This window comes from Saccopteryx bilineata, chromosome 1 (assembly GCF_036850765.1).
Source record: "Saccopteryx bilineata isolate mSacBil1 chromosome 1, mSacBil1_pri_phased_curated, whole genome shotgun sequence".
In the NCBI taxonomy this organism is placed as follows: domain Eukaryota; kingdom Metazoa; phylum Chordata; class Mammalia; order Chiroptera; family Emballonuridae; genus Saccopteryx; species Saccopteryx bilineata.
In genome coordinates, this window is record NC_089490.1 from 179,242,893 (window position 1) to 179,265,118 (window position 22,226).

The window sequence follows — 22,226 nt, forward strand, 5'->3', positions numbered from 1 at the left end:
CCTGATTTTTAAATGAAAAGCTTTCAGTTCTCTATTAAATATGATGGTAGCTGTAGGCTTTCCTATATGATCTTTATATGTTGAGGTAGTTACCTTCTGTTTCCAGTTTGTTGAGTGTTTTTATCATGAAAAGGTAAATTTTGTCAAATGCTTTTTCTGCATCAATTAGATGAACATGTGGTTTTTGTCTTTCATTCTATTAATATAGTTGAAGTTTTATAGTTTCTTCTATTCTGGACCCACAGAGTCTATAAAAGTTTTAGTTGTTTTCATGAATGTAGTCCATCAGCAATTTTAGGTACTTGTGGGAAGAATAGGGTTAGATATACTGGGCCTTTATAAGCATGCATAATTTGTAATACTTAACAGGACTGCCCATTTTTCATTAGTACAAGAATTGTAAAATTTTACAAAGTTCCTTAAAAAGCACAGCTCATTTACTCTTCTAAAGTAGGTAACACAAATGAAGATTGGTAATTGAAGCCCTCAATGATCTGTCTCTAGCCTATGGATAGTGCCTTACTGAGGGTGTTCAGGAAGAGTCTGCATTGCTTAATGGCCTAGATGTCGGAGGAGAGAATAGTTAACTTCCTGACCACAAAGAACAAAAGAATGGGTGACTGACCTCCTACACACACCAAATAAAACGGAGGGTACCTCAGTAGACAGAATGAGTCAAAGTTCATTCTGTTGTCTAAGTTTGAATACATGCAATTTTAGATGTCCTTTTAAAATTGAATCTCTCTTTTTTTGTGTGTGTGAGAGAGAGAAAAAAAGAGAGAGAGGGAAGGAAGAGAGATGAGAAGCATCAACTCATAGTGCCATCACGTTAGTTGTTTATTGATTGCTTCTCATATGTGCCTTGACAGGGGGGCTCAAGCCAAGCCAGGGACCCCTTGCTCAAGCCAGCAACCTTGGGCTTCAAACCACCAACCTTGGGATCATGTCAATGGGCCCCGAAGTCAAGCAGGCGACTTAGTACTTAAGCTGGCAAGCCTGTGCTCAAGCCGACAACCTTGAGGTTTTGAACCTGTGTCTTCATGTCCCAGGTTGATACTCTACCCACATGTGCCACCACTGGTCAGGCTGGAATCTCTTTTGAAAACTGGAAAAAGCAAAACTTTTCAAAGACTACGAATCTGTTTTTAGAAATAGAAAATAGTGAACATTTTATTAGTACTAAATACTGAAGAAACTGTGACATCTCATTAATTTGGACTGACCTAGTTAATAATCTGTTGATTCATGCAGCATAGTTGAATAATGGCTTTTCCAGATGCTACCTGTGGCTCAACTTCCCCTACAACTGCACTAGCCTAACTGGAGTTGCATCCTATTAATACGTGCAAGCTCTCACTTTTGATGGCCAGTTCCCAAAAATCATTAGTTTCTTCTCCCTACTTCATCTCGGATAATTTACATAGGGAGGTTGGTAAGATACTTAGATTTGATTTTAAAGAGTTCCAGTCTCTATTTGAGTTATCCAGGTTTTATCTAAAGGTCATTACCTTAGTCTAGAAACTAGGGAGAATACTCATAAATTACTCACAGTTCCTGTCAGTCTTCTGTTTTATTATCTTCCAGATATTAACAGTTTTCATTAGGCTAACAGTTAAATGCTCTGTCACTCCAACACTTTAGGGGTCCTCCCAAATTTGGACTGTAATATGTCTTCTTTTTCTCAGAAACTCTCTACATTACTCTAACCATCACTTCCTTCATATTTGGCTAAAATGTCCACTCCCAGAGGTATTTCTCTCTGATCACTCTATTTAAAAGCTACCCCATCACTGGGCCATCAATATTACCTTCTCTTCTTTATTTTTCTCTGTTGTACCTGTCACTATCTCAGTTATCATTCTTTTGTTTAATGTCTTTCTCTTCCCATTAGAATGTGAGCATCAGAAGAGGAGGAGTTTTTGTGTCTTGTATTTATGGCTATAAATCTAGGCCTCTAACAGTCCTTAGTAAATGTTTCCTAAAGGAAGGAATAAGTGAGCTGAAAATGTTTTTTTTTAATTTTTAATGAAATTTATGGGGTGACATTAGTTAATAAAATTATATAGGTTTTAGGCATACAATTCCATAATACATCATCTATGTGTTGTGTAGGGTATTTACCACCACAAGCCAAGTCTCCTTCCATCAGCATTTATCTCCCCGCTACCCTCTTCTGCCTCCCCATAACTCCCGCTTCTCCTCCACCTTCCCTCCTCTCCCTTTCCCCTCCCCTCTTCCGCCTTGTCTTATCTGGGAAGCTCTTTATTTCTCCTTCAATTTTAAACAATAGCCTTACTGGGTAAAGTAATCTTGGTTGTAGGTCCTTATTTTTCATCACTTTAAGTGTTTTGTGCCAATCTTTTTTGGCCTGAAATGTTTCTGTTGAGAAATCAGTTGGCAGTCTAATAGGAGTTCGCTTGTGGGTAACTGTCTTTCTCTTGCTGCTTTTAAGATTCTCTCTTTGTCTTTAACCTTTGCCATTTTAATTATGAGATGTCTTGGTGTGGGCCCTTTGGTTTCATCTTGTTTGGGACTCTCTGTGCTGCCTGGACTTGGTTGTCTTTTTCCTTCACCAGATTAAGAAAGTTTTTGGTCATTATTTCTTCAGATAGGTTCTCTATCCCTTGTTCTCTCTCTTTTCCTTCTGGTACTCCTATGATGTAGATGTTGTTATGCTTCAAGTTGTCCCAGAAGTCCTTTAAACTATCCTCAAATTTTTAAATTCTTTTTGATATGCTGATTGGTGATTTTGTGTACCTTGTCTTCCATATTGCTGTTATGAGTCTCTGCTTCATCCAACCTACTTTTTAATTCCTTTGTTTCAGATATTATATTCTTCATTTCTGGCTGGTTCTTTTTTATGATTTCTGTGTCCTTTTTCATGCTGTTGAGCATTCTTATAACTACTGCTTTGAACTCTATATCTCATAAATTGATCACTTTCATTTCACTTAGCTTCCACCTATTCTACCACCATCTTCTGAAATTTTTTTAATCTGAAGTTTAAATGTAATTAATTTATTTAAAAAGTTTAAAAAGGAGTGTCCATCATTCATCTCAGTTATATATTTTTTTACAATTATATTTCTTAACTTAAAATACTTTTATAGAAAGTTTTTCTCTTTTTGAAAATCCTTAAGTACACACAGTCCATCCTTCTCACTGCTTGGAATAGTATCCTAGTTCATTTATCTTTCTTTAGAGCTATAAACATTGATGTTTATTGCAAAATTAGACTGTATTTTTAGTGCACTACATTTAGAATTTTTAGTCATGTATATTATAAAGTAGTAAGTTTCTATTACAATCTTGGGTACAAATAATTCAGTATCTCTATACCTTACCATCATTAGGGCATTGCTTAATTATTTGATTATTAATTTTACCATGAAAATTTTATGCAATATATGTGTTTGTGTGTATCACAAAATCATTTTGCTTTAAACTCTCCTATCCAAAATTTGACACTCTTTGATTTTCCTGGTTCTTTAACATATACTGTAACATTTGAAAGTATCATTCTTAGAGGAATACTAAGGTTAAATTAGTAGTTTAACTAAAAAATTAACCTATATACACATATATGTATGTATATGTATGTATATCATTTTACTTTACAATTTTTATTAACTTTAACAATATTTATTGTAGGTTATCCTTAAGAAAATATATCTCTATGAGGGAGACTTGTTTTACAACTTGATAATCTAAGGCAGGGGTCCCCAAACTATGGCCCGTGGGCCGCTTGCGGCCCCCTGAGGCCATTTATCCGACCCTGCCGCACTTCCGGAAGGGGCACCTCTTTAATTGGTGGTCAGTGAGAGGAGCATAGTTCTCATTGAAATACTGGTCAGTTTGTTGATTTAAATTTACTTGTTCTTTATTTTAAATATTGTATTTGTTCCCGTTTTGTTTTTTTACTTTAAAATAAGATATGTGCAGTGTGCATAGGGATTTGTTCATAGTTTTTTTTATAGTCCGGCCCTCCAACAGTCTGAGGGACAGTGAACTGGCCCCCTGTGTAAAAAGTTTGGGGACCCCTGATCTAAGGGGTTCTTAGATCTGCTTGCAAGGCCAAATCAAAAGCCATATGTACTTGGTGGGGGACTATATAGGATTCTAAATTTCAAAAATCATGTAATACACATTTCTAGGGGAAAGTGAATGTCCTCACTGAATTTATGCTAGGCATACCTATTTAGCACACAATTTTTTTCTACTTTGAATAAAGTGTTTTGAAAGTCTGACACTGTTTAAAGCCTAACACTGATGTACTTCCCCTTTGATTAACTTGAATTTGAAAAAAATAACACAAATACCCTAATACTTGTAAGGATTATATGTGTCTTAATTGGGTGACTTATGTGTGGCTTGCTTCTGATTTTTTTCAGGGGGATGTTTCTGGACACTATTCTCCCTTCTCGTGATGATAATGGCATACGTCCCGCAATTGGTCAGCGAACGCGTTTAAGCAAAGGAGATGTTGCACAGGCAAGAAAGCTGTATAGATGTCCAGGTATTGCACCATACAAACACAGAAGCGTAATTGTGCCAGAGTGTGCTCTTCCAGATGAATAAGCCACGATTTACTCAACTGTTTACTTGTCTCTTTCCATGCTGGCAAGTGACGTATGCAGTTCAAAGTCAGTAATCATAAAATGGAATAGGAGAGAACTCTGGAACACCCACTGATATAATTAAAAACAAATTGCCAGAAATCAAATTTCAAGCACAAGGATAATATGTTTTATTTCTTTTAATTTAAGGAGTAAAAGAACAAAAAGCATGTTTGTCTGATAGTTGTTATTAAATAGTTGCATGATTTCGTAGTCAATTGATGACTTTCCTCGCCAACATAAAAAGACTCTCTTTCATTTCAGCTTCAGAATTGAGTCCTGAATGATCTTTTCTGGCAGGTACCATCAATAATGGTATACAAATTAAAATTTTTTTATTGGAATTGTTAACTTAGTTGCAAAAAATTAGTTCTAACCATGTTCATAGTGAGCTACTGTATATTCTTTTACTGGATAAAGCTGTAAAAAAGATTAATGAAAATTCTTAATAAGAAAGTTCTAAGTTAACAATGGTGCTTTATTGGTCCAAGAAAAAAGTCTTCCAATTTGGCAATGCTATATATTCTAGGCACTGACTATATATACAAAATCCCTTGAAATAACTTATATCAAAGAAACATGTTTAACTTAACAAAGCTTTTTTCAGTTTTTTTGTCCACATATGTACAGTACATGTATGGTATTTATGTTTTTAAATCTAAATTACCACAGAAAAGCTGAATTTATAAGCACATGGTACCACTGTGTCAAAAGACATGAGTGATCCTTCGCTAATTTCTGGCAGTATTGGATAACTTATGCTTTTTAAATTTTAAAATAAAAAATTTGGGAAAGATTATGTGATTAATAGCAACTAAATAAATGGACAATTCTAAAACCATTTTGATTGTCTTTTCAAATATATATATTTAAAGAGCACACTAAAGATGCATTTACATACTGAATTGTAGCAAAGTCAGTTGGTAGGAATCAAAAAGTAATCACACATATAACAATGTTCAATCTATAGCATTGAATATTTTAGTTATTAAAAAAACAATTAGTAAGCACAAGTGAAAACTTGAGACTAATTATATAAATTGGTAAATGGGCTATTTTCTTACTTGAAATATAATAATAATATGTACATGGCTCTGTTTAATATGGCAAAACCACATTCATGCGGGCACCATTATTAAGAGAAGGATATCTTGTATTTCTTTTTTTTTTTTTAGCGAGAGAGACAGTGAGAGGAACAAACAGGTACAAAGAGACAGGAAGGGAGAGATATAAGTGGCATCAATTCTTTGTTCCAGCTCCTTAGTCTCCTTAGTTATTTATTGATTGCTTTCTCATATGTGCCTTGACGAGGCGGGGGTGGGAAGCTTCAGCTCAACCAGTGACCTCTTGCTCAAGCCAGCAACCTAGGGCTCAAGCCAGTGACCTTTTAGCTCAAGCCAGTGACCATGGGGTAATAATGTCCACGATCCCATGCTAAAGCTGGTGAGTCCGTGCTCAAGCTCGATGAGCCCACGCTCAAGGTGGTGACCTCAGGGTTTTCTACCTGGGTTCTCTGCATCCCGGGCCGATGCTCCATCCACTGTGCCACCGCCTGGTCAGGCTATCTTATATTTCTAATGCAGTATGAAAAGGAAATTGCTGTATTGCAGCTTATAAATTGCATGGAATAAGAAAGAGCTTAAAGGTATATATATATATTTTTAAATATACATTAACTTTTAGTTCCCAAAGTCTTTGAGAATGACTTTGACTATGTTTTTTTGTTTTGATTCTATTTTTTTAAATTTATTTATTTATTTATTTATTTTGTATTTTTCTGAAGCTGGAAACGGGGAGAGACAGTCAGACAGACTCCCGCATGCGCCCGACCGGGATCCACCCGGCCCGCCCACCAGGGGCGAAGCTCTGCCCACCAGGGGGCGATGCTCTGCCCCTCCGGGGCGTCGCTCTACCGCGACCAGAGCCACTCTAGCGCCTGGGGCGGAGGCCAAGGAGTCATCCCCAGAGCCCGGGCCATCTTTGCTCCAATGGAGCCTTGATGTGATCACTCTCCTATTTCTGGTCATCATTGGTCTGAAGTGCCTAATAATCAACTGCCTCTCTGTCTTTTTCTGACTGTCCCTCTGTGTTTTTTCTCTGTCCCTCTCAGTCACTGTATCTCCCCTCCTTCCATCTCTCTATTTCTCTCTTTTTCAGACTGTTAGCTCTGAGCCCTTTTTATGTGTCTGTATTTAAGATTCTTCATTCCTTTGCAATGGGAGCACTAATGATGCTGATAAAAATATACTAGCTACCTGCCGTGGTGGTGCAGTGGATGGGGCATAGACCTGGAATGCTCAGGTCACCAGTTCAGGACCCTGGGCTTGCCTGGACATGTGGGAGTTGATGCTTCCTGTTCTGGCCTCCCTTCTCTCTCTCTCTCTTTCTCCTCTCTCAAATGAATGAATAAAATCTTTAATATATATATATATGTTTATATTTTCTAGCCATTAGCAAAATACAGTTCAGCTACACTGATGCAGTAGGTTTAACAGTAACTTCAAGTGCATCAATGAAAGAATAGTAACAATCTATAATTATACATTGAAGTCAAACTAGAATGACTTATCTGAGTATCGCCTAAGAAGAGAGTGAGAATGTATAAAGTGAGAAGCTGGTTGTGTCTTGGTTTTAATACAGAGAGGAGGGGTTATAAAACCGCATATTTCTTTGGCATTTGTCTTGCTGTTTTGATGGAAATAGCCGGTGAATAGAATCAGTGAGAGGTATTGACTTCTTGTAACTCCCGCCTTTTCAGTCTGTATCAGTTTATGTGCAGAGCCCCATTATTTCTGCATTTTATAGAGCTGTTTCTTAGAGTTTAATCTTGAAAGGAGTACCGACCTGGTTCACACATAGATATCCAAGGTTGTGGCTTTTATGGCCAGTGATAAGTGGGATCTGAGTCCAAGAGGACAAGTTTCTAATAGGCAGGTCACAATAGGCAGGCTACAAATACTGTTGCTCCTTCATTTATAATATAGAAAATGTGTTTTTATCTATCAGAAAATAAAGAGCATTAAAAATGTATATATTTTTAATTCCCGTAAAACAATATAAACTGTTATTTTTGTGGGAATGTCTAGCTGATAAATAATTTGTAACCCATTATTATATTATCTATTTATATATGCCAAAAATAAGTTAGATTTGTATCGAAAACCTCAATTACTCATTCTATAGTCTGTATACTTTTTTTTTTTTTAGTATGTGCATACCTACTTTCCCCAACACCATTTGTTAAAGAGACTATTTCCCCCCAATTGTGTAGTCTTGGCATCCTTGTTGAATATCATTTTTACACTATATACATGTTTTATTTTTGACTCTTTGTTCTGATCCATTGATCTGTATGTCTATCTTGGTCAATGCCATGCTATTTTGATTACTGTATACTTGTAATATGTTTTTTTGTTTTTTTTTTTTGTTTTTTTTTTTACAGAGACAGAGAGAGAGTCAGAGAGAGGGATAGACAGGGACAGACAGACAGGAACAGAGAGAGATGAGAAGCATCAATCATTAGTTTTTCGTTGCGCTTTTGTTGCACATTACAACACCTTAATTGTTCATTGATTGCTTTCTTAATACATGCCTTGACCTCAGGCCTTCAGCAGACCGAGTAACCCCTTGCTCAAGCCAGTGACCTTGGGCTCAAGCTGGTGAGCTTTTGCTCAAACCAGATGAGCCCTCTCTCAAACTGGCAACCTCAGGGTCTCGAACTTGGGTCTTCTGCATTCCAGTCCGACGCTCTATCCACTGCGCCACTGCCCGGTCAGGCTGTAATATGTTTTGAAGTCAAGAAGTGTGACAATTTCAGATTTGTTCTTCTTTCTCAAGATTGTTTTGGCTATTCAGATTTTGTGGTTCTATATTAATTTTAGGATTTTTTCCTTTCATTTCTGCAAAGAACGCCATTGGGATTTTGATGGGCATTGCATTGAATCTGGAGGTCATGTAGGGAAGTATGGAAATTTTAGCAATATTAAATCTTTTGACCCATGAACTCAGGATTTCTTTCCATTACTTTTTTGCTTCATTGGTTAAGTTATTCTTAAATATATTGTCATTTCTGGTGCTGTTATAAATGGGATTCTTTATTTCCATTTTAGATGATTTGTTGTTAGTGTATGGAAATGCAACTGATTTTTGTATGTTGATTTTCTATCCTGCAATTTTGCAGAATTTATTAGTTCTAACAGATTTTTGTACATGTGTGGAATCTTTATGGTTTTATACATATGAGATCATGTCATCTGCCTAGAGAGATAGAAGTTTAACTTCTGAATTATATTTTGTTTTAGAGTAATTTCAATTAGGACACTGATAATAATTTCCTTTATTTATATAAATATAAATATAAATATAAATATAAATATAAATATAAATATAAATATAAATATAAATATAAATATATATATTCTTAAAGCAGCCTTCTTTCCCCTGAATATGACTGTGTTTTGTAATTCAAAGACACATTCTTACAGTTAAGACCACAATCTTCCTATCTGTGGAAAAGGTATGTAAGAAGAGGACTTAGAGCATCATAATATTTGACCCCTATAAAACAACTTTATGAAATACACATCAATAACATAGTTGCTTTACAGAAGGGAAAGCTGAGGTTCAAACTTATAAGACTCACTTGTATGACATAATAATAGTAATGCCTGTTTTCTCATCCATATACCTTTCAAAGTATGTGAATAGACTATCCACTTTAGCTTAGTATTGCCATGTTTTTCTTGCTAATTAAAAAAAATTATTTATTTTATTTATTTATTTTTTTACAGAGACAGAGAGAGAGTCAGAGTGAGGGATAGACAGGGACAGACAGACAGGAACAGAGAGATGAGAAGCATCAATCATTAGTTTTTCATTGCGTGTTGCAACACCTTAGTTGTTCATTGATTGCCCCTCATATGTGCCTTGACCGCGGGTCTTCAGCAGACCGAGTAACCCCTTGCTAGAGCCAGCGACCTTGGGTTCAAGCTGGTGGGCTTTTGCTCAAACCAGATCAGCCCGTGCTCAAGTTGACGACCTCTGGGTCTCGAACCTGGGTCCTCTTCATCCCAGTCCAATGCTCTGTCCACTGCGCCACCGCCTGGTCAGGCTAAAAAAAAATTTATTAATAATAAAGCTTGCTTTTTTATATCTGAGCATTAATCAACATGTGGCTTGGAGAACTAATGAAAGTATTCTGTAGTAGGAATTAGGTAGTCTGGGACAACCACACTTACTGAAGAAAATGAACAAATAATTACTAAAACTTGACTCTTATTTATATTCCTTGTATTATAAGCCGGTGCTATATATATGTTAAAATTTTCAATTATGTGTTGTATTCCTTTTTTCATTTCTAGAGGCCTTTGTTTTATTTTTATTGTATCATTATTGTTACATTTGAGGATTACATATATTTGTTTGTTTTAATTCCACATTAAGAAATACAGTATCAGCTTGTGTGGCTTGGTGAAGTTCTTAATCATTACAGAATTTATTTTTATTTATTTTTTAAAAATTTATTTAAAGTATTCGTCAATTATCATTTATCATGCTATATCCTCCTTTACCTCCCCCACCCGCCACACCCAGCAATCACCACACTGTAGTTCGTGTCCATGAGTTTTTTCATTTTCTTTTTTATTTTTTGCTCTATCCCTGCACTTTCTCCACCCACACCACCCTCACAGCACAATTTATTTTGTAACACTGTGAATTATAGTCCTCTTCACCGAACCACACTCAACTCCAAAGTTACTCTTTAGCATCTGAACTGATTTTAGTAAGAAGCACATTGTGTGCATTAATAAATCTTAACAAATTTTAATTTTCCTTAGGGTTGTTGTAGCATTATATTTATCAAGTGTCCTTGAATGATTCATGAAAAGTACTGAATTAATGTGTTTTGACCATGAATATTTTCTTTTTGTTCTTAAGTTGCTTTTATCTTCCTATTCATCAGAATAAACATTGCTTATTCTTACTTTAAATTTATTTTGTTGTGCAAACATAATATCTGTATTTTCAAATAAATATTTATATTGTATGACCATTTTTATAGCTCTCTTTTGTGTTTCCTAAGTCATGATCTTCCTTTCTTCATTGAGGTTAAGACACACAGAGCCATCCGTCTTACAGAGGACTTGATGAGGTGACAGTACACCCATTGGTAGCCAGGGCTCTATAATATGGTAAAATCTCTATAATATGGTAAACTCTCAGTTTTGGTTTGCCTCCTTCAGAGGAAAGAAACTTCGTTCAAATTGTTGAGTGAGAGTTTAAAGATGACTGGCTGCAGTAAAAGAATTATTTTTGAATTAAGGATACTTAAAGCATTCTAGGTTCGTGTAGCTGATACCATGTCTCAACAAACAACAGGAAAACCTGTTATAGAGTGATTCTGACCACTAACCTTCACTGAACCAATGAACTAATTACACTGTTTCGCCTTTGTTGATATGGCCCTATAGATATCAATCACACAGATCTGAAGGCTGTGGAGCTGATAATTTGCTATTTCAGATGACGTAATTACTTCCAAGAAATTAGAAAGGCTTAGTAAGAGAAAATATAATTGCTGTTCCAGCAATTTGTACTTATGATCAACAGAAAAGAGGGAGTAAATAAGCATCTATATCCTTTTGGAAAATTTGAGTCTTCCATGATGTCCTTATCTTTCAATTTTGGGAGACTTATTTTGAGAAAAAATTTCATTGTAATGACATTTAGGCACCACTATTATTGATTACTTACTACTATAATTATTTAAGATTTTTTTTTCAACTTTGATATGGAATTTACTATTGAGCATAGCCTCAATTTACATCAAATATGTTAATGGGATGTTTTATGTGGTCCCAGAGCCACATTAACAAGGTATCTACTGGCCTGAATCAAAATATGGGTCACTTACAAGTTGGCTACTGGCTCCTTGGGAATGAATGACAAAGTTTTCTATGAGGAAGAACTTGATGCATGCTACGTTATTTTTCTCCTAATCTTGTTAAAAGGTTAGCCCTAGTGATTTAATTAAGTATAGTGAAATTCTGGTAGGAGAGACGTAAAAAAAAAATTACTGAGAAAGGAAAAGTCTTTTATGAAATAAAACACATACTCTTGTCTAACACCAAAAGACTCTAACACCAAATGCCCACATCTTTCATAAAAATTAAAGAATAATTTTATCCTTTTCAGGAAACATAGATGGCATCCTTTTTAAAAAATCAAATTTATGTGTTTTGGGTTTTTTATTTCAGCATGTGGAGAAACCCTACAAGACTCCAATGGCAACCTTTCCTCTCCAGGATTTCCAAATGGCTACCCTTCCTATACACACTGCATCTGGCGAGTGTCCGTGACCCCAGGGGAGAAGGTAGTGTATGACAGCACGGGTTTTCTTTTACTCTCACATAAATACAAGGTTCATTTTTCAAATAGAATTTGCTTTGTTTTTTATTCTTGTTTGATTCATCAAATAAAAGACTAAATAGTTCAGAAAATTTATAATGAATTTTACATGATTAAATATTATATTTTACAGAAACATACAGACTGACTAGTGTAAAAGTAAAAGGCTTATCTGATCATTTCTTTATCAAATTATGCTTGTTAAGAAGAACTAAAACATACCATAAAATGTCACTATATTTATCTCTCTGAAAATAATCACAAGCTATTATCTAAAAATGTCATGATACCCTGGTTTCAAACCTTTTTTTTTAAAGACTGTGCTTCCTGAAATCAGATGACTATTTTTCAATGTATTGGGAAATTTAATAAGAAGATTAAAAGTCATAAGCATGAAAAGATTTAATTTTTAAAGGATATATGTTTGAGACAAAAATAGAACAAATATACATATCAAAACAATGCTTATTTCTTCTGTCAGATTTATATGTAGGTTTTATTTCTTCATCATTTCCTACAATAAACATTATTTTATGTAAGAAAAGTATCATAGACAATAAGATTATTGTTGCACAGCAATGAGAATGTACTTAATGGTACAAAATTGTATACTTTAAATTGTTAAGAAGGTAAATTTTATGTTATGTGTGTTTCACCACAATAATAAAAAATTGAGATTTTCATTGCACATGTATGTCTTTGTAGGTCTGAGCCTGCCAAGGCAGAGACAGATTCCTGTCCAATTTAAGGCTGTTTGTGATGTTGTACAGTACATGCTGGGAACAGTCCAGGATGTGCAGCTGAGAATGTAGCTGTGTTGAGCTGATAAAAGCATACAGCATTGATTCTTCCATCCCTCAGAACTGATTGATTTTGTAACAAGGGTAGACTTATGTATTGAATATCGTTAACATTTTTTCTTTTCCTGTGTAACGCATTTAAAAGCTATTGTTTGACTACTTTCATTTTGCAAAAAAAAAAAAGTTCTTGTTAACCACTCATCTAATTGTTTACACATATGGGGTCAATTTACAATATAATGTTTACATTGCCAAAGGCACAGCTTAAATTCAGCAATTACTGTATAGATAAATTGTTGATTCTGTTAAAATGTATCTTCTGGTGTGTCAGAGAAATCATTACTATCAAGAATCTTATGTACATATTTCAAGGACAAAGCCTTAATATAAAAGGCAAGCTCTGCAAAATAACTGAAGAAAGCAAGCTACAACTTGTCACGGACTTGCAGAGATAAGGGAGCTCAGATCTTGGGCTGGTGCAGTGAACTGAGAGGAGCAGGGAGAGCACTGACTGAAAAAGGAAGGAGGGGAGAGAACAGTTTGAGCACCATTGCGGCATGCCACCTAGCGAGGTTGCCATTGATTAGATATAGGCTGGAGTGAGGATTAAGGAAGGAAAGGTATAGAAAATGTTCCTATGAGTAGTTGGCGATGGAAAATCAAAACTTTAAAACCCAGATATTATCATATACGTTTAAACAAAAAAAATGTTTTTGCTTTTTTTCTTTTTTTTAATTTTTTTTATTTAATTAATTGTGTTTACATAGATTCTAGGGTCGCCCCGAATACATCCCCCCATTCCCCCTATTCCCCTCAACATCTCTCTTGCCCCCCTCCCCATAACACCCTCCCCCCTTCCCTTCAGGTTTATCCCATCCTATCATCCCCTTTCCCTCTGTCCTCTTTTTCTCTGGTCCCTTTGATCCCTCCTCTGTCTCAATTCCATTCCTCAGTTCTCATTATTCCTTGGATTCCTCAAATGAGAGAGGTCATATGATATTTTTCTTTCTCAGCCTGGCTTATTTCACTCAACATAGTAGTTTCCAGGTCTCTCCATATTGTTGCAAAAGGTAATATTTCCTTCTTTTTCATAGCCCCATAGTATTCCATTGTATATCTGTACCACAGCTTTTTAATACTCGTCCACTGACGGACACTTGGGCTGTTTCCAGATCTTCACTATTGTGAACAATGCTGCCATAAACATGGCGGTGCATTTCTTTTTTTCAGTCGATGATATGGTGTCCTTGGGATACACTCCTATAAGTGGGATGGTCCAATCAAAAAATGGGCACAAGAAAGAATAGACACTTCTCCAAAGAGGACATACAGATGGCCAATAGACAAATGAAAAAATGTTCAACATCACTAATCATTAGAGAAATGCAAATTAAAACCACAATGAGATACCAACTCATACCAGTCAGAATGGCGCTCATTAACAAAACAACACACAATAGGTGCTGGTGAGGATGTGGAGAAAGAGGAACTCTCCTGCACTGCTGGTGGGAATGCAGACTGGTGCAGCCACTATGGAAAACAGTATGGAGATTTCTCAAAAAATTAGAAATGGAAAAAAAATGTTTTTGTAGCATAATCCAGCACCTGTTTTTCACCTGTCATATGATTAATCCCTGATGGAATGAGGGATCTACCTGCGTCGTACAGCTAGTCTGTTGTAAGGCAGGGACAAGGTGCTGCGTCCTTGTCCATTCTTCTTTAGATTTTAAAGTAAGAAGCCTTTTATTTTGACATGTGTTGATTTTCCTGAGAAACGTTCAAAGGAAGCCTATATTTTTATGTTTCCCAGTATCGTTGGATTAAGTAAATTGGATCAATACTTTAGTTGTATCACTGTTACAACATTTATATTGCGAGGGAGGCCTAAATAAGTACCTCGACAATAATAAGATATCAGAATCTTAACAAGGCATCAGATTTGTGTTTTCTGCACATTATCCAGTTACATCCTTCTGATTTAATTCTGCTGTGATATCGTGACCTCCATTTTCCAGTAAGAAAATTCATTCACACCCAGAAATTTTAAGTAAACTAACAAACTAAGAAGCTAGAGCTTCCACCCAATCTTTCTAACTCCCAATCACAAATGGCTTCTAGTTGCAAGAAAAGGTGTAAAATTTTTTCTTTAGCAGGATACAGTTAAGAGTTGAACAAACTAAAATGATCACATATTCTAGGAATTGGCAGATTTTTCTGGGAAAAATATACAGTAAATATTGTTTTAGCTTTGCAGGCTATGCAGTCTGTTTTAAATACTCAATTCTACTATTATTTCTCAAAATCAGTCCTAGACAATATGAAAGGAAATATTCCAGCAAAACTTTCTGAAGAACCATTTAATAACATCAGTCTAATTGACAAGGTCTGTAATCTATTCCCCATCCTTAGCATTATAAGTTATACATGTTGTGCTAGTTGATCTAGTTGTCTACAGTGCTCATGGAATTAGTTTAGGTATTCAATAATGTCTTCATTGTGCTGAGAAAAGTTCACTGATTGTATCTTTCTCTGAAGACTTGCAGACATCTGGACCCTAGACTGTTGATCTGTTTTTCTTCAATACTCTTCACTTTGCATCATTGAAAGACAAAGTCTTTAATAAGCAAACTCCACTGCAACTGTACCCATTCAACTTCACAGAATAACAACTAAGAATCTTGACTAATAACAGAAATTTTTCCTTATATCTCCCTCAATTTCATGTTCTAAGGAAACTATGGTTAATTTTATGCTGATAAATGGTAGTACTTAAGATATAACACATTTATATAACTGTGCTAGGTAGTCTTAATTGTTTCGTTCTTAGAAAAAAGATGCAATATATTTTCATAAAATAATGTAATATAAAACAATCAAGTATTTTCCAGTGCTTCTGATTTGTAATTCAAGTATGGATTCTGCTAGAAACCTTAGTACAAGGCCGGCAGTTTTAGTTTTTCATCAGAGCCCTAAGATTTGATTTTTAGAAAATCTATCTTTATTACATTTTCCACTTCTAAAGGATTCTGTGTTTTATATTAAAGTAGGATGGATTTGTTCCTCCATGGTGCTTTGTGTTTAAAATAGAAGATTAAAAACAAGATAGGAAACTCTTCTGCTTAGAGTTATTCCCTTTCCAAATGTGTGTGTGTGTGTGTGTGTGTGTGTGTTCCAAACTTCAAATATTAACTGTTAGCAATCCAAGCACATTGTTTCAGTTGTGAATAAAATTGATGATATATATACTTCCAATTTAGCTGCTTTTTTCCTGCATTGAGGAAGAAGTTTAAATTATTTCTACACTATTATAGAACTCCCCTTTAAATTTAAGAGGGAAGCCACAAAATAAGTCTTGGGGTCTATTTGTGTCTGCACGCTAGCTGTACCATCCCAAGTGAAGTCTTGTATAATCATACAGAGTTGAAATCCTGGTTATTGCTAACGGGAGACTACAAATGTGAATGAAACTTAATATCGGGCACTGGTCGTTTTCCCCAGTTAAGGCAGACTGAAAGTAAATACAGAGTTAAGGAGAAAAACCAGAAGTGATTTCCCAATTATGTCCTCAGAATAACTTAATTTTGCATTGGTATTCAGAGATGGAGGAGCAAACATATTGGGATCTTCAGAAAAATAGTTCAGAAGTTATGCACTTTGATAATCAACTGTTAAGGAATATTGGAAAAGAAAATAAGTCCTTTGTCATTGGCTCTTTTGGAAACTTTTGTAAATATTTTTAGAGAATATTTGGAGTGATACAAGTACAATTAGGTGAAAGAGAAGAAAAACGAAGGAAAACTATAAATAAGCAAAATAAAGCCTTGGCGGGGTAGCGTTGAGTACCATCCCAATCTGCCAAGGTTGCAGATTTGATCCCCAGTCAAGGGCACATACAAGAATCAATCAATGAATGCATAAATAAGTGGAACGACAAATCAATGTTTCTCTCTCCCCACCCTCTTTCTCTAAAAAAAAAAAAAAAATCAATAAAATTAAATAAGCTAGGTAAAAATAAATGAGCCATTTTATTAAAACCAAATTATGTCACACCTACTGCATTACATTCAAAATAGTGTCTCTATTTTTATAACTTTGGCAGATTTCATCTCTTCATAATCTAGGATATACAATTAAAAAATTGAACTATAATTATTTTAATGATGAAATATTAATATTATTATAAGGTACACCTTTCACAATAGTTAGATAAATTTTTAGTTTCTATCTCTGTAAAATGAATTTTTTATATATGCAGTTATAATCAATTTTGGTATGCAACTTCATAGATGATCATTGTGAGGCTGAGATATAGAATGCCATAAAAATATTTATTGTTATGCTGAATTTTCATTCTGGGAAAAAGTAAGCTGTTTAAGGATTGATTTGCCATAGTAAGTACTTAACTGTTAAATATTAAGAAAAGGGAGAAGAATTAGAATATGTTTTCTAATGCAAAAATAGTAATTTCTGAAATATGGATTCAGGATGGATCGATATATTTTTTTCTTTCTTTTTTTTTAGTCATTTTGTTTTACTTCTAGATTTTTATATCATCACAAAAACATCCTTTAAATGTTGTTACAAACTATAGTTTTGGCCCTGGCCGGTTTGCTCAGTGGTAGAGCATCGGCCTGGCGTGCAGAAGTCCCGGGTTTGATTCCCGGCCAGGGCACACAGGAGAAGGGCCCATCTGCTTCTCCACCCCTCCCCCTCTCCTTCCTCTCTGTCTCTCTCTTCCCCTCCCGCAGCCGAGGCTCCATTGGAGCAAAGATGGCCCAGGCACTGGGGATGGCTCCTTGGCCTCTACCCCAGGCGCTGGAGTGGCTCTGGTCAAGGTAGAGCGACTCCCCGGAGGGGCAGAGCATCGCCCCCTGGTGGGCAGAGCATCGCCCCCTGGTGGGCAGAGTGTTGCCCCCTGGTGGGCGTGCCGGGTGGATCCTGGTCGGGCACATGCGGGAGTCTGTCTGGCTGTCTCTCCCCGTTTCCAGCTTCAGAAAAATTAAAACAAACAAACAAACAAACAAAACAAACTATAGTTTTATATTAGAATCATTTCAAATACTCATAATGTGTTGCTTTTAGCCAAAGTCTATTTCAGTTTCTGGTATAAAGAGTAGGTTCACTATATGCCTTATTCATCTTAGCTATTTTAAGGAGAATTGTGTTAGAGTGAGTTTTTGAACATAAAAAAATATTTTCCAAATAATTTTTTTTCATCAGGGAGGTAAATTTCTCATTAGTTTGGATCTCCTTTTGGTGTAATGAAGTAAAAGAGTTAATTACTGGAAAGAAAAAGTCTTTTTATAAAGCAGTAAGAAAATTGTCTCTCCAAGAGCTGTTCTTGAATTATCTTCACAAAAAAGCAGCATCATTTCCAAACAAAGTACAGAAGAAAGAAAGGGTCATGTGCAAGTTCTAACTTGAAAGGTCTGAATATATATTCTTGGATCTAGAGAAGCATAGTGACATCTGCCTTTGATTATAGTTGCATGGACAAATTCAAATTCTAGAACTGTTCTTAAAACATTTCAACATGCACAATAATATTATGTTCTTGGGCTATGGAACATGGTGGTTATTTTTAACATGATTATATATGTCTGACTTCTTGTCTTTGAAATAAATTATTAAAAAGAAGACATTTTTGGTGAAATCAGAAGTTTTTATGGCTTTTAAGTCATATTTATCTTAGAAAATTCAAAATAAACTACTTGAATAAAGGTTTCTGTTTATTTCACAACTGGTCAAATTTACAGAAACTTTGGTTTAATTGCTAAAATGTTTGTGCTTTTATATTGTTACATATTAATGAGAATGAGAAAATCATGGATTTATTTTTTTTGGTCATTGTAAAGAAGAAAAACTGAGTAAAGTACTAAGTTATTGAAAAGAAAAAAGCTAGCATCTGTTTTCGCAGTAGCTCTGGCTCCCTGACCTCCAGGAATCAAATCGCCATGTGCAGTTCCAATCATTTTTATTCCCTCTGTCGATTTGCTTTGTTTTGCAGATTGTTTTGAATTTTACCACGATGGACTTATACAAAAGTAGTTTGTGCTGGTATGACTACATTGAAGTGAGAGATGGGTACGGGAGGAAATCCGCTCTCCTTGGTAAGAGGTTACTCATCTACCTTTCACATGGCTGCGCATACAGTCTGTCCTGTCTAAAGAAAATTGATTCTTTCCAGAGTCATCTTAGAATTAAAATTGTATGAGTCATCTTAGAATTAAAATTGTATGTGACCAACATTTTAATTTTCTTAACACTTATTTAAACCACAGCAAAAATACAGGCAGATAGATAAATAAGTAAATTGATTTAAACTAGCTTAAATTATGACATAGTACTTAGATCTGATATAGAATGATGATTGAGGAACTTTCACGTGTATTACGCTTATAGTGACTACTCACCACAATGTTTTTCTGTGTAGTTTTAAATTGAAAACCATAGTTTAATGAGAAAACCAGGTACGTTCTGTTGTGTGTGTGTATTGTTTTGTGTGCAGGCAGTAGAGGGTGAGCTGTTACGTCCAGCTGTTGGTAGCTGGCTTCCTATGCCAAGGTTATTGGCTGGAGTGTAGATGATACAGTTTTGCTTCTCAGAGAGTTTTTTGTGGCTGAGAAGAGACATTTGTAGTTTGTGTCATAAACTGTAGCTCAGATTTGATGCTCAGGAAAATGTGCTGCCAATGCTTAACCACAGACCACACCATTAATGTGCATGAGCCACTTTACTGTGGCCCTCTGTTTTACTTAACGGTGAAAGCTGTTGTGAGCATGTCAGCATCTACTCTGCATTGATCTTTTTGAGATTGTGACTTTTCCTTTATTCTTAGAAGTAGCTTTGCTCAGCTGTACTAATGTACTGTACAAATCCTTTTTCTTACCACCTAAAAACTGTTGAATGGACACTGTTGTATTAAAAAGTGACAGCAGCCTTAATAAGTCCAAGAGACCTGTAGAAATGTATAATTGTAAGGAAAAATAAAGATTTAAACTAATCCGATGCATCAGGTTGAGGAAAACATTGTTTAGAACATTTTATTTCTTAGCCTAGATGAAGCAATTTATGATTAATGTATGTGTGTTCCAAAGAAAACATTTCATTAGACTCATACTGAAGCATCAAATGTAGAGCTAAAATATTGGAGAGCTCTTCTGTTTAGAGCACCAGCAGCCTGACATGCTGCATGGTGTAAGGGTCCTTCACACTGCTTTAGTCGGGTCACAGTCACGTGGAAAGATTTCACCAGCATTTCCTCCAAAACTTTGCTCCTTCAAGTGTAGTCCTCAGACTGGCAGCATCAGAGTCACTTGGAGGATTGTTAAGAATGTAGAAATATAATGCCATGCCTTCCCTTCTGAATTAGAGACTGTATTTTAACAGACTCCTGGCAATTCATGTGCACATTACAGTTTAAGAAACATTGCTGTCTTTTACCTGCCCATAAGGTACTGTTGCCAGTTAAGAAAACAGCTCCTCATTTGTTGGATATGACTATGAATTGGTTTTACCTTGACTACCATTTTTAATATACTGTACTATATAACTGGGTATGATGTCATTGCCAGGGGCACGCAAAAATAGATGACCCTGTATTATTGTTTGTAGAATTACTTTATGTGCATTGTCATATTTAACCTTTTTTTTTCACTTAATGGAAGCGTATGGCACAGTGGCAGACATACAGTAAGTAATAAGTATTTGTGGAGGGTTGAGGGAAGACAGAAGACACGAGAGGAATTATTATATTCATTTGGTATTATACTTGCCTATGGATAAACACAGAAAACAACTCAGAACTTCTATTCAATTTTTCTGATATGATTTACCATCCTGCTTACTACACTAGAGGTTCTAGCTTTACAGATGAGATGGAACGTATGCAATAACATAAGATCCTTGGAGCAGTATCTGGGTTTCCCCGATGAGTCATCATTGAACCTGGCTGGACAAAGAATGCCACTTTGAGCTGAGTCATATCCTTAACCAAGTTACTACCCCACTAATGACCAGACTTATCATTTTAAACTGGTTTCTCAGGATCACTTGTATATTTTTCTGTTCTTCATAGAATAATATTCCCCAGCTTGATATATCACATGACTTGTTACAAGTATTTCTTTTGAGCTAGCTGTTTCTTCATTCCACAAATAAAGATACAGCAGTTGGTTAATCTGAGGATATGTTCTAATACTTAATAAGTAGATACAAAAGGATTGTGTATCCACCTTTCTTAAGAAAATATTAAGGTGTAATTATGGTTCTAGTTACAAAGGAGAGAGATAGAAATCAAATCAGCTGTTATATGTATAATTTAATTTTCCGCTAATGCAGAAAGCAATTAGAATAGAGTCGTATTTAGGAGTCTCTTTTATCCTTTTATTTCTTTCAGGTAGATTCTGTGGGGACAAATTACCTGAAGTTCTTACCTCTACGGAGAGCAGAATGTGGATTGAGTTCCGTAGTAGCAGTAACTGGGTAGGAAAAGGCTTTGCAGCTCTCTATGAAGGTAAGTCCCATCGACTTTTACAGATTGCTTCCTGTAAGACCTCTCAACAGAAATATCCTTTCTCTCAAAAACATGAGAGAATAACAACAACAACAAATACAAATCCAGGAGAGTGATATTGTAACCATATTTTAATTAGGCGGTTTTTTGAACCTTGTGTTATACTATTCACAGGGATGATTTTTAATAAACATACTTGGGAAATGTAAATTGCAGAAACAACCTGTTTCCTAGGACCGGTGATGTAGTAACCTACAAATGTGCTCAGGGATGTGTGCGGGGGGGGGGGGGGGGGGGGGGGGGGGGAGAAAGGGCATGCCAGTTCTTAAACTGGAAATCTCTTTTATGATAATATGAGAATATTATGGAGCAACGATCATTTTCCTTCACACTGAAGTTGAGTCTAGTCGGTGCCCGCTCTGCAGCAGTGTGCTCTGTTACAGGAAACTGCACAGAAGGTGATTGTGCACATTTCTGGAGCCTGCTTTGTGTAATGGAGAGGGTCGGCATCCAAGGAAGACTTTACAAGGAGCTTTGTTCTAGACTTCCCTAAACAATAAATCGGCATTGTGCTCCCTGGCTTGCTCCCTTCTTGCCAGGTTGTGGGTGGAGGAGATGCTTTTCGCTCCTGCCTCCGCTAGGACAGGAGTTTAGGAAATTTAGAGGACAGAAGATTTCTGCTTCCCTTAAACTTTTAAGTGAACGGAGGCATTTTGTTTCAAAGATTTAACTGCATGGCAGAGGAAAAGCTTTTTTGGATGGAGCACAGATGTTGAGCACATGATGCTAGCCAATGCCAGAGGCCCAGAGAGTTCTGTGGAGAGTGGAGCCTCTCTCCTGATCAGCCATTTTTACCTGAGGTCAAAACACTGAAAGCAGCAGCTCGGG

General features: G+C 35.9%; 1 protein-coding gene across 2 annotated transcripts in view; it reads left to right on the plus strand.

The window, feature by feature from the left end:
* Positions 1-22,226, plus strand: part of TLL1 (tolloid like 1) — a 190,223-nt gene that overhangs the window by 105,519 nt on the left and 62,478 nt on the right. For both annotated transcript variants that reach the window (XM_066280266.1, XM_066280275.1), the window contains exons 8-11: positions 4,392-4,516; positions 11,873-11,988; positions 18,831-18,933; positions 21,222-21,338. In XM_066280266.1, the coding sequence (XP_066136363.1) occupies positions 4,392-4,516; positions 11,873-11,988; positions 18,831-18,933; positions 21,222-21,338 (461 nt within the window). The remainder of the gene's footprint in view (positions 1-4,391; positions 4,517-11,872; positions 11,989-18,830; positions 18,934-21,221; positions 21,339-22,226) is intronic.